A 14,023-nucleotide genomic window follows, 5' to 3' on the forward strand; every position below is an offset into this window, starting at 1 on the left:
TTTTGTAAAGTTACTGTCTTGTGTGTGATAAATGTTGAATGTTCACGGAACAGTATTACTGTGTGGGGCCTTAATGTTTTTAAATTGTGTGCAAATCTTTGCTGTTTGTAGGATGTGCCTATGCATAATTTGAATGAAATTAAATTACTAAGCAATATATTGATATAAAATATAATCTAACAACATTATGGATTTTTAAAAGATATCTAACTTTTATAAGTACATCACTTATGTATTTAAAGTGCTGTTATAGATGATAATGAGCTGTTTGTTATTTTGATTGACAATACCTAGTTCGTTATATGCTATCACTTGTGGGTATTTCGGTAATTCACTAAGGATTAGCAGCTATGCCGTGTGTTTTGGGAATAAGCTATTTTCAGCGCTAATAAACAGTGCAGCTCTGCTCTGGCAATGGGCCTATGAAAAGTAGCTTTAAGAACATTTCAACTGTTTAAAAGATAATAGATTAACAAATAATACTATTTCAGGGTGAAAGCATGGACAACTTTAACTGGGGTGTGCGGAGGCGCTCATTGGAAAGCATTGAGAAGGGGGATACACCATCACTGCAAGATTTCCAGTCTTCAGGAAGCACGCCCAGTTTAAACTTAACCAATCAGGAGGATACGGATGAGTCGTCTGAGGAGGAGGTGCTGACTGTTAGTCAGATATTGACCCGCAACCAAATAGTAAGTCACCGTTTTTTCTCCCGCAATTAAATTATTTACATCTATTTGTGACATAATCTGCTTCTAAATAGATTGATTAAAGTTTGATATAAAATGATTGGAGATCATTTGAATCATTAAGTCCATGTCAGTCGTTGAAAACCTCCCAATCCCATCTTGGATCCCTCAGCATGTAGCTCAGCAAGTCATAATAAGAACACATTTTAAATATGGTGAAGACTTCTGTATTTTGCTGTCATTTCAAGGGAAGACTCCCCACCACCCTCTGGTTACTCAACCAGACTATCTATATCCTGACTCAAGAGCTTTCTTGGTACCAATCACACACATTTTTTTGTGGCATGTAGAACTTTTATAATGACTTCAACATACTTGTTTAAATCATAAATCCCTGCATCAAAAACCCAGGGAACCCAGGATTGAACCTTGTAGACCTTCACTGCAAACCGGCTTCCTGTTACAGAAACACCGATTGATTCTGGTTTTTGCCACTTAGCTAAGTTTAAATTAATTTGCTTCTTCTGCCTCGGATCTATGGAGTCTTGTCAAAAGATATGAAATGCACTATCCTCATCAACCCCCTTTGTGTCTTGTAAAAAAAAAATCAATCAAGGTACTCAAACATGACTCGTTCTCTCAAAGCATCACTCGGTCCTTAATCAAGCAGTGTCTTTCTAAATGGTCAAACTGTCCCTTGGAATTGATTCCAAAAAATTGCGAATCTTGAAGATTTAGTTATGTTTTCACAAAATACCTCATACTTTAACAAGATGTGGTAACTCCTGTGCATGGATGATTTTGTATTTCTTTACTTTAAATTTCTATTTTGCTGAAAAAATGTTTTTTCAACCAAATTATTCATTAGGAAAAGTGCATAAATTAGACATGATATTGTACAAAATATTAATATTACAATAAATGTGGAGACTTTTTTGATAGAAACCCAGTAATGCTTCTGAAATTGTATCCTTAATTATATTATTATTTAAGTTTATGAATTACTTTTGTGTTTTTGGGTTTTTTTGGCCAAGGGACATCTCAGTAACAACTTACCTCCTTACTGGTTACTGAACAGAGGCACACTACATTATTTTTGTTTGTCACGTTCTGCCCCCTCTTCTCCCACATTTCAATGTTCCTTAATTTTGCTGCCAGCTGTTCTGTTTAATTTAACTGGTGAGGACATTTCTCTGCAGCTACTTTTAGCTTTGTTTCTTTTTTGTATGGTTTGTGGAAAGGATCAAATTTTCTGTTTTTTCCCCATTCTCTGATAAATTCTATGTTTACAAATACACAGGACTAGATGTTAAAAGTCCAAAGTGCCAAATATCAATTTACTCCCGATGGTGATGGGAGCCTTCTGCACTCACCTATGCACCTCCGATGTTGAGAAAGGCTAGGCAGACATGTCATTGGGGTTATCAAGTGGGCACCTACATAATATAAATATGAAAAATAAGTAGAAATAAGGAGTAGAATTAAGCCATTTGGCCCATCAAGTCTACTCCACCTTTCAAACATGGCTGATCTATCTCTCCCTCCTAACCCCATTCTCCTGCCTTCTCCCCATAACCTTTGACACATCTACCAATCAAGAATCTATTTATCTCTGCCTTAAAAATATCCACTGACTTGGCAAATAATTCCACAGATTCACCACCATCCAGGCAAAATAAATTTCTCATCTCCTTCCTAAAGGAACGTCCTTTAATTCTGAGGCTACGACCTCTAGGCCTTGACTCTCCACTAGTGGAAACATCCTCTCCACATCCACTCTATCCAAGCATTTCACTATTCTGTATGCTTCAATGAGGTACCCCTCATTCTTCTAAATTCCAGCGAGTACAGGCCCAGTGCCGACAAACACTCATCAGAGGTTAACCTACTCATTCCTGGGTTCATACTTGTAAACCTCCTCTGGACCCTCTCCAGAGCTAGCATATCTGAAGAAGGGTTTCTGCCCGAAACGATGCCTATTTCCTTCGCTCCATAGATGCTGCTGCACCCGCTGAGTTTCTCCAGCAATTTTGTCTACCTCAGAAGCCAAAGCTTATTAATTCCCACCCCTTATTCAACTGCTTATAATTATCTTATACAAATTTAGCAGCTATAAACACCTAGTATCTCTTAGTCATTTATACAACCCATCACTCTATAATCTCCCTTCCCAATACAATCAGTATAACAAATATCCCACTCAAAATCACCTATCCTCGTCCCAATATCCTTTTAAAAAAGTGTTTTTATACATCTTTTTAAACTTTATTTTGATATTCCGTTCAGATGAAGGCAAAATTCAATGCTAAAATCCATGGTGCTAAAATTTGAAGCATATAGAATGTTGAAAATCCTGTCAATTGTGCAAATTAATGCTCGAGGGTCACTGAACATTTTGGACATTGAGAACAATTTCCTTCAAAAGACTCCAAAATATCTGTGTGCATTATCCAAGTATTTGGAAACTTGTTTATTTTTGCTGTTAATTGTGCCATTTAGTTTGTTTTTCTGCTGACAAAATATTTATTATTTTTCCTTGGTGCTAACTCTGGTATTATTTATATGGTTTTAATCTCACCCACATTATTCTATCTTCCCTTAGCTAAACAGTGATTCAACAACATACGATGCAGTATCAAATCATGTGGATTCCCTGCTGCAGTCAAGAGACACAGCAACAAGTGTGTCTGAAGAAGCTCCATTGTCTAGAGCTGAGACACCAAATTTAGAGGCACTTCTTCCAGATAGCGCTAACAGCCAGCTGCCTGAGGTGGGAAACAATGTGGGTAGAAATAGGAATTGGTGCATGGCTGATTTGGGTTCTTTCTAATGCTGCTTTTTCCTTGTATTTTTCTGCACTGAAAGCTGATCTGAAATTGCAGATTCATAAAACTGTAGAGGTGTCAATATTTTTAACCTGTGAAAGTTTGTTTTTAAATGTAAGCCATAAAATCCTTGAAGGATTCTACTCGGGCACATGAATTGTCAGTACAGGTTAAAAACACAACCTCTTTTAATATAATTGACTTTTTCAGCACTTTTGCTGAGGTAAATTGTGAAGGTCAAGCCTGCAGTTTCTTGTAGTTAATCCTACAGTCATCAAGGTGGTGGTGGTTTTTCTAAACAACTAATTGTATTTTTTAATCAAATAACGGCTTAGTTGTGTTGATCTTTTCTTGGCTTTACATTCTGCTGAATGATTGGGGTTGAGATTGTGGGTACTAGCCTCAGGCTTGCTGTGTTAGCACATCGTCTACGCTTGTCCTTAAAATGCCTGTGTAAAGACCTGTGGAATAATGCTGGGGCTAAACCTGTTTTGTAAGTATTAACATTACATTTATATTACAGTTACAATCTAACACAATTTTTTTTATTTTTGTTGAAAGGTAAATATGTTATGTGTATTGCAGTTAAACATTTGCCTACAATTATTTAATTCCTATTTTTAAAATGTGGATTTGCATTGTCAAAGTTGAAGTTGAAATTAGGACGTTTAAGTGATTCTAATTTTTACATTCCCTAACACGTAAGCATTAAACACAAGCCTAATAAAGTGAAGGGAAGCTTGCACCACTCTCTTTAGAAGGCTAAGGCTGGTGATGGAAAAAATATAAAGTAAATAGCACTGGGGAAATCAAAAGTATCTCTGGTTTCAGTCTTCACTGTTGATTGCAATGCTTAGCCTTTCTGATTTTTAGATTTAGCTGTGTATTTGATTTAATCCAACATTTTGAAATTCCACTTGAGATGTCCATTGATATTATATCACAGAATCAAGAGTCATAGAGAGACACTTTGTGGAAATAAGCTGGCATCAATAATTCTACTCTAAATCTATTATTATGTTAATCTAAACATTAAAATGTAAGATTGATAGGTGCAGCAAAGTGTACTGACAAGAAGGACTGTTGTTGCTTGAGACTGCTATAAGCCTCATGTAGTTATGTTACTTACAGTTATGAAAGAAATATGGTCATGGGCAATTTTTTGTAAGTCTTCATTGTTTTTTGCAAACCTTTGGACAAAAAACACATTTCGTCAATAATTAATGTATTCCCCAGATTCGTTGCTCTAAAGTTAATCTGTCGACTGTTCATCTTCAGTATCAACTTGGTCCAAAAGCTTGTGCAGAACAGTGCTAGAGTAATTCAGTGGCCAGGCAAATCTCTGGAAGAGTTTAAGAAGGAACTGCAGATGCTGCAAAATCAAAGGTAGACAAAAGTGCTGGAGAAACTCAGCGGGTGCAGCAGCATCTGTGGAGCAAAGGAAATAGGCAACGTTTCAGGCCAAAACCCTTCGTCAGACTGATGTGGGGGGGGGGGCGGGGAGAAGAAAGGAAAAAGGAAGAGGAGGAGCCCGAGGGCTGAGGGAGAGCTGAGAAGGGGAGGAGACAGCAAGGGCTACTGGAAATTGGAGAATTCAATGTTTATGCCTCTAGGGTGCAGACTGCCCAAGCGGAATATGAGGTGCTGCTCCTCCAATTTCCGGTGGTGCTCACTCTGGCCATGGAGGAGGCCCAGGACAGAGAGGTCGGATTCGGAATGGGAGGGGGAGTTGAAGTGCTGAGCCACCGGGAGATCAGGTTGGTTAATGCGGACCGAGCGGAGGTGTTCGGCGAAACGATCGCCAAGCCTACGCTTGGTCTCACCGATGTAGATCAGCTGACATCTAGAGCAGTGGATGCAATAGATGAGGTTGGAGGAGATGCAGGTGAACCTCTGTCGCACCTGGAACGACTGCTTGGGCTCTTGAATGGAGTCGAGGGGGGAGGTAAATCTTTGGAAGACATGGATAGGCAACATTTTGGATCGGAACACAAAACGTTGACTGTCCATATCCTCATGAAATGCTGTCTGACTCAAAGTTACTCCAGCACTTTGTATTCCGCATGAGATTGCAACATCTGCAGTTCCTTGTATCTGCATGGTCTGTTAGAAATACAAAATTTACAAGACAGTAGTAAGCAGAATTTCAATTACCCACCAACAATTAGGACAATGCTAGGGTGTAGAAGGTATAGAATTCTCTTGGACTCTATTCAAAGTGAAAGTCAATTTTATTCGTCTCGTGCATGAAATGAATTTGCCAGCAGTGCTACAATTAAAAAGAACACACAATACACAATCGAATTTAACACAAACATTCACCACAGCATTCCTCACTGTGGTGGAAGGCAACAAGGTTCAGTCAGTCCTCCTTTGTTCATCTGTGGTCGGGGCTATTCGAGATAACTTTTTAACTATCAAGAGAGGAAGTGATATTGGGCTTTATTTGGGGGTAACAATGGAAGGTGGGCCATTGGGAGAAATGTTTTAATGCAAACTTAATTCAATTAAGTTTAATATTATTATGCAAAGGAGTAAAAATGGACCAGAATCAAAAGTTGGTTTTTAAGTTTGGATAAAGACAATTTTACTAGGCTAAAATAAGATTTGGCAACATTAATTGACAACAGGAAGGGATGATGGAGAGGGTGGAAATGAGAAAGTTGGGAGGGGTGTTTAGACCATTGTTTTCTATATCATGTGATAAAGTGGAATGGGACCCTCAGAATTAGGTGGAAACTTCTTCCCATTTAACTTGGAATGCATTACAGGGGTGGTGTTGAAGGCATATACGATAGTGGCGTTTTAAGAGGCTTTTACATGAAAGTGCAGGGAATTGAGGGATATTGATCATGTATAGGCAGATGAGATCAGTTTAACTGGGCATCATGTCCGGTACAAACATTGTGGGCCGAAGTGCCCTTCCTGTGCTGTACTGTTCTATGTTCAATAAGTGCAGCTGGATGAACACAGTAAGCAGTAAGGCTACAGACCAATTACTGGGAATTAGGATTCATTAAAAATAGATCTAATACTGGCATGCACGTGATAACCAAATGGCCTACTCTCTATGTCACGAATTTCAGTGATTCTGCAGGCAATTTTCAGGCATGTGACTTTTTCAGGAGTATTTCCTCACTTCAGAGGAAATGCCTCACCATGATATTTCTCCTCAAGAACTTAACCATGATTATGGGTATTGCCAAGCTCCCCTATTCAGTTTTTAGGACTTATTTTTCTTTCCAAATAGTGCCTGTAAAACTCTTCCTGCGACATCACTATGCTTGTTGATTGCTATCTATTGGAGCTCATCTGAGTTTGCAAAACAAGGGCCCAGCAGTATAATCATTGCCACTACTTAAAAAGGAAGCTTTTATGCTGCCTTATATTGGAACCATTAAACTGTAGGCAACAATAAGGCTCCAATTGTTTATGATATTATTCAGAAAATATTACCAAATTTTAACATGCTGTAATTATGTAAATAACAGCAGAAGTCACATCATTGCTGTATTTTTAATTCTGCATTTGCTTACAGGATGTCACCGTAGCTGTGAAGGATGAACTGGTTAGCACCGTTAATGAAGACGCAGGTTCCGACATCAACCAAGAATCCCAGACGTTTCAAGAGTTTCTTGCTCCCGGGAGTTTGCCAGAGTCTATCTGTGAAGAGGATGTCACACTTGCTCTTAAAGAGCTGGATGAGAGATGCGAAGAAGAGGAGGCAGATCTTTCAGGACTGTCAAGGTAGTTAAATCCATATTATTATTTTTTTAAAGCAAGAGTGATTCAGTTACTTATTTACTTGCAAGTCCATAGTGATAATAGGACTTTTACTCTCTGTTTTAAAAGAATTTGAATGATTTCCAGCATATGTACTTTGTTGAAGTTGAAATACTCGAATCTGATGATAGGAATAGACAAATAAATGCTGATCCAAAATATTTTGTTAAGGCGCTGTAACTTGTAGAAAAATATAGAACTGCAAATACTTGAAATCTGAAATATAAACAAAATGCTGGTTGTGCTAAGCAAGTCAAGCAGAAAGACTTTGCGATGCTATAGTGCTGAGAGAGAATGAAGACGTTACTTGATTGTTGACCGGAGAACATAAATAGAAACATGAGTGGGGATGAGGTGAAGAAGAAAAAAAATAATGTTGGTACTATAAGAAATTAGTTAATGTTGTGGGTCGTTAGACTTGATGATTCTAACGCAAACTGGAAAGGCTGGTTTTCTGGAATCCATTTAGCACTACCCTGCCAAGTACCGATTCATATTGAGAAGGGGAAAGGGATGGTTCCACCATGAGTGGCAAACTGTGAACCAAGGTGGAGTAAGAGAAAGAGAGTGCCACATAATGAGCTAACTATCATCAAGGGAGATCTGAATTCCTAGATCAATAAGAACAACATAAATAACGACAGGATATGTGTGCCATAATGATATTTGCTGATTTTTTGTTTTAGTATTTCAACATTGTGAAATTCGTGATCTCAAAATGGCAGAGGTCAGAACCAGATTGACCATATGATCTTCAATGACAGATTGAGATGCTGGTGCACATGCATCGGGGGCACATCTGGGTAAACATCGAAATACATACCAAAAATAGAGGGGAAGAGTATCACCAAGGGTCTAAACGACAAAAAGGCATAAGTTACTAAGTGCTTTTTTATTGAGGATAACAAGATTAAAACATAAATCCCAGGATGCATACTGCAAATTCAATTTAAATTGACGAATCCTATACATTATCTGATTTAAAATCAAGACGATTAGATCACTCCTCACCTTGACGATTTCAAAACTATGGAATGCCTTCTTTTCTCCCTGCACTTTTGTCCGATAAGGCTTAGTACTCAGTCCCTTTGCTATTGCTGCATATATTAATGATTTACACATAAAAAATGAGACACGATGTTGAAATCCGCATGTTGTTGCAATTTGCACAAAATAACAATGCAGTTGACGGAGGAAGAAAGCTTTTGATATCAGGATATTGACAGTCTGGTCTGATAGACAGAAAATGGAATTTAATGAAATGCACGGTGAAGCTTTTGAAGAGATGCAACATTGCAAGATAGTATATAATACATGGGCGGATATTGAAAAGTTCAAAGGAACAGATTGACCCTGGAGTCAGGCCTGCAAATCTTACAAAGTCGAGGGACAAGTTGATGAGGTGGTTTAAAGGGCATGCAAGATATATTCCTTTGTTAGCCTAAACACAGAATATAGGAGTGAGTAGGTTATTCCCAGATTATATGTGATACTTGTTCGACCATAGTTTATTGTGCTCCGCTCCAGTCTCCGCATCACAAGAAACATTACACTGAAGAAGATGGGTAGAGCTTTATGTTGATGTTGCCAGAATGGGAAATTTTAGCTTTTTGGTGATATTAAATGAACTGGGATTGTATATTTTGAAACATTGGAGGTGAAGGGGAGGTTGATCTGAAATGTATAAAATTAAAATAGACCTCGATAGAATTAATTGGAAGAACACATTTCCCTTAATTAACTGGTCAGAAGCCAGGAGATATTGATTTAAGGTTTTGCATAAAATGATTATAAAGCTAAAAAAGGATTTTGAAAATCCATTTGAAGGCCAGTGGGAGTCTAGAAGTCACTGCCTAAAACAGTGTTAGAGACAGAAACTCTTATCACTTAAAATGTAGTGGTATGTATTATTGAAAAGTTGTGACATGCAGGTTTACAGTTGGAAGGTGAGATTGGGGTTTTGGGAAAATTGGAACCATATGAGTTGCAGACTTGCTGAATTTTCCTTGTATTCCCAACTTAGTTGAGGCCAAACGTAGCTGTTTGTTTATTTCACTGAGTAATCCTTCATGCTTTATGCTTCATCCTTTATGTCCCAAATGTCCTTGATTAAATTTATTGTAAAATTAGATGAGACTGGTTAATGTTTGCCAAGAGAATCTGGGAAAGCCTTTTGGAAGTAGTCCAGCCAGTTTTGAATAAACCATGCATCATTTTTTTTCAGTAGTTTTGTGACCCTGAAGTAAATGGACTGATGGAAGTCGGCAATGTCATTGGCTTGCTATAAAATCAATCTGGTTTTTTTTTGTCCATTTTTTCTAACCACGCCTTTTTTAATCCATTAAATGCAAAAGGAACTTGCTTGGAGCAGGAGATAATTTGATCTTTCCGAGTCAAAAGAAAAAAGGTGTATATCAATTTACAGGAAAGGATGGATTGCCACCAGATTTGAATAACTTCACAAATGTGAATCCATTAAATTGATTGAGCTCGTAAATGGACATCCTTTGATGCATCCATCCTCTTAAAGTAAACCATACTGAATTAAAATTACTGTCTACGACTGCAAACGGTCTTTTGCCTTTTCCAAGAGAATATGTTTTACATATTGCGTACAGCTACACTGTGTACCTATGCAGTTCATCTTCCAGCTAACGCACTGTAAATATTAAATTGCACTTCAAATGAAGTAATTATTCAGACTATTACTGCACTCAATATGAACGGTCTCAGATACATTTATTCTGCTTGTGTTGTAAGAATTTTCAGTAAACTTGAACAGTGAGTATACTATTTATAATTTCTGATTTTTTATCGTGGGTGGATTTGTTCCATTTTTCAGCTCGCTTTGTAATTAAAGATACATTGGAAAATTGCACATCACATTGGCACGTTTATTCACTAAACCAAAAGCTATTTAACAGTGAGCCTGGTTTGAAAATAATCAATTTGTTCATTTTATCAGTGGGAAAAGATTCTGAACTACTATTTGATTTCTGCATTGTTCTAATTAAATATAAAAGAGAAATGCTGCATCCAGTAAAATTTGCTTGGGACTGAAGTAAACATGATTTGCTACTCTATTGCTATTTTTAAAATGTCAGCAGTGTTTCTGCACAACTCAAAGAACAGCTCCTATTCCTAAGAATACTCTGGCATATCCACCATTATTTTTACTTCAATGTTTAACAACTAACATTCAAAAACTGAATGATTCAAAATGTACGTGAGAAATAAAAACACAAAAAAAATCCATATTCAAAGGATCCTTAAATCCTCGCAGGGTGTAAAGCTGTAATAAAAATTACATAATATGTCCCATATGTATTTACATCTTTCATATTTAAACTTCTGAATGTTCTTAAACATCTGAATCTTTCAAAAGCTTTGGATAATGGGCTGCTTTATAACTATCAATATTAGGAGACAGTTAGAGTAGGGCGAAGAATGGATCAAGTTCTGACACTTTTTTATTGCAATGCTAAAATGTGAGTTCATGTCAGATTTTATACTGATCACCTTTAATTAAATTTATTTACAGAGCTTGCCAGCAACAAAATCTATTTGTATTTTCTTTTGTTAAAGCTTTATTGTGCTGCTATTTTTGAAAAAAAAATATCCAAGTCCTAAGAAAGGATCCTATCTCTGTACGAGCCAATTTTAATGTCAATATATTTTTTGATATTTTAACAAAATGTTTTCTTGAACTATGTATGCTGTTATGTACAGTATTGCAGGGGGGGGTGGGAGGGAATATTGCGGAAAAAATTATTTCCAGTTCAATAATGTAAATATATAGCAATGTTGCTTTGAGAAAACAATACAAAATATGATGTTAAACAAATCATCATCTGAAATGAAGATTAGAGGGTAGATTCCGTCGTATTTAATTTAATTATCTTACCTTGTGCGCTTTCTGTTTCATTTTCAGTCAAGATGAGGGAGACCAGGAAGGATATCCTGAGATCCATACCTCACCACCACCTTCACCTTTCCTTTCTGCTATCTTGTCTGCTTTCCAACCAGTGGCTTATGAGGATGAGGAGGAAGCCTGGCGTTGCCATGTCAACCAGATGCTGTTGGACACAGATGGATCCTGTGCTGTGCATACATTTCATGTGTTTTCTAGATTGTTTCAGGTTAGTGGTCTATTAACTAAAATATATGTTTTTGTAAGCAATATTACCAATTCGGAAATTAGAGCATAAAACAGTACAGTACAAGAACAGGTTCAAACACCCACAATGTCAGTGCTGAACTCAATGCCAAATCTCACCTGCCTGTACATGATCCATATCACTCCATTCCCTGCATATCCATCTGCATGTCTAAAAGTCTCTTAAATGCTACCACCGTTTCTGCCTACACTACCACATTGGGTAGTGCATTAAAAAAAAACCTGCCCTGCACATCATCTTTAAACATTGCTCCTCCCACTCAAACCCTTCCCCTCTAGTCATAAATATTTTCAATCTGGGAAGAAGGTTCTCACTGTCTACACTATCTATACCTCTAATAATGTTATATATTTCTATCAGTTCTCCCCTCAACCTCTAGCATTCCAGTAAAAATATTCAAAATTTCCTTGTAACTATTACCTCCTAATCCAGACAGTATATCCTGGTAAACCTGTCTGCACCCTCTCCAAATATGTGATATTCACAATGCTTGCTTTGCTCATTTATTAAAGTTTTCTAAATAGGAATCAAGTCACTGGAAAGACTAGAATTAATATTTCTCTAAGTTAGCCATCATTAATGATAAGGTATTATTCATACGAAAAAAACTTGATTTTCCTGGAACCAAGTCAACAACTTACTTTTGATGTGGTCTACAATAGTGTTAATGTTAACCAAACCAAAACTTATTTGTGCGAATGCTAAGCATTCATGATGTAGAGAAGCTTTTTGCTTTTGTAAATATGTTCAAAATACGTGAGAGATGCAGGGTAAAAAGTTAAAATTTCATTGCTCATTTCTGCAGAACATTCAGAAGAAATTCTGTGCCATAACTCATGATTCAGTCAGCCATTTGGGAGACAGCTTACAGAAGATTGGCTCAAAGTTCAAGAGTTCTTTGGAAGTAATGATGATGTGTTCAGATTGCCCCACTGTCTTTGTGGATGCTGAAACTGTAAGTTTTTCTCTGCATAAAACAATTGATGGAAATTAGTATAAATTAATTTATGTGATGTTTCACATTTGCTCAAAAGACATTCAAGTATGGGTGCATGTTTCTTGAAGACGATGTTAAAGTGCAACTTGCCAACTATATATTTGAGCCTTCTGACACAACATAATCTACTTTCTGTTTAAAGGTAAATAAGTTTACTTTGCAAACACAAAACACTGAAGTCATTCCAAAAATGCTGGAAATACTCAGCAGGTCAGCCATCTGCAGTGAAGAGAGAAATAGAAATACCATATTTCTGAATATTATGTCGTAGGAACAAAAAGATATGGGATCAGCGCAGGAAAGGCATATTGATGCAAAAGATTATGTCATGAACTTATTGAATGATTGTGCAGGTTCAAGGGTGCAAAGGGTCTACTGCTATTTCAGCTTCTACTTGGTGAAAGAAAGTTTAAAATTTAGTTACTTTTATCTAATTTTTTCACAGGTTTAGTTTAGTTTAGAGATACAACGCAAACACGGGCTCTTCGGTCCACCTAGTCCCCACCGACCAGTCATCCCTGCAGATCAATACTATCCTACACACACTGGGGACAATTTTCATTTCTACCAAACCGATTAACCTACAAGCCTGTACGTCTTTGGAGTGTGGGAGGAAACTGAAGATCTTGGTGAAAACCCACGCGGTCACGGAGAGAATGTACAAATTCCGTAAAGACAGCACCGGTAGTCGGGATCGTACCCGCATTGCCGGCGCTGCAAGCACTGTAAGCAGGGACGGATTAAGGCTCACTGGTGCCCTAAGCACTGACCAATCTTGGTGCCCCCCTCCTTTCCACACTGATCCAGTCCATTTTAGTTGTTGACATGTCTGACCAGAAATACAATGCAGGTTGCAGCGGTACAAGAAAGTGTATTCATATGATAACACAATATACTGTACAAACTAAGTCAAGCTTGGGCTACATAAAGTTCTACAAAAATGCAATACAACATCTATTTTAATATTTCACGTTAAATGTATCAAAGTTCCAATATTCATGACCTGAAAGGCATTTTTCTACATTTCATTGTCGCAAAATCACTGATAACATCCTCGAAATTAATACCTCAGAATGTCTGCTTGAATTATTAATATACACAGTGAGTCGAGTCTTTCTTGAAGCATAACTGATTTATTTGGGTTTTTTTATACATTTCAGTTGTGAGAAAGACCTCTCTGTTGTGCAGTTGGTGACCATTAATGTTAAATATATTCTTAAGGCAAATTCAACATTTGGAAAGGCACTCTCTAGTTTGTCTTCTGCAATTGTGTTGTAAAGTTCCATGTGAGTGAAAGATGTTTTCTTGGTTGTTTTAAACTTATGAAGAACATATGAATGGAACTGCTGAAGTTCTGTAGACAAAGTGTTGTTCATGTCATCTGGATAAACATCAATGAGTGTCTGACAAGTCTTTGAGTACCTTTCACTTTCTGATAATTGGGAATTAGCACCTTGTTGGGTGGCATTAGGAACATCTGTCAGACAAAAGAATCTGTCTGCTATTTCAGTGACACCTTTCGTCTCCTCATTTCCGTTTCTAACTTTTCAA

General features: G+C 37.3%; 1 protein-coding gene across 9 annotated transcripts in view; it reads left to right on the forward strand.

Moving 5' to 3' along the window:
- The window catches only part of fryl (furry homolog, like), a 299,072-nt gene that overhangs the window by 250,278 nt on the left and 34,771 nt on the right, over positions 1–14,023 (forward strand). For 6 of the 9 annotated variants that reach the window (XM_055636452.1, XM_055636425.1, XM_055636427.1 and 3 more), the window contains 5 exons: positions 492–692; positions 3,292–3,471; positions 7,053–7,261; positions 11,229–11,436; positions 12,281–12,430. In XM_055636452.1, the coding sequence (XP_055492427.1) occupies positions 492–692; positions 3,292–3,471; positions 7,053–7,261; positions 11,229–11,436; positions 12,281–12,430 (948 nt within the window). The remainder of the gene's footprint in view (positions 1–491; positions 693–3,291; positions 3,472–7,052; positions 7,262–11,228; positions 11,437–12,280; positions 12,431–14,023) is intronic. The other 3 variants (XM_055636432.1, XM_055636438.1, XM_055636461.1) reach the window with 1 other exon arrangement.

This window comes from Leucoraja erinacea, chromosome 1 (genome assembly GCF_028641065.1).
Source record: "Leucoraja erinacea ecotype New England chromosome 1, Leri_hhj_1, whole genome shotgun sequence".
Taxonomy (NCBI): Eukaryota; Metazoa; Chordata; class Chondrichthyes; order Rajiformes; family Rajidae; genus Leucoraja; species Leucoraja erinaceus.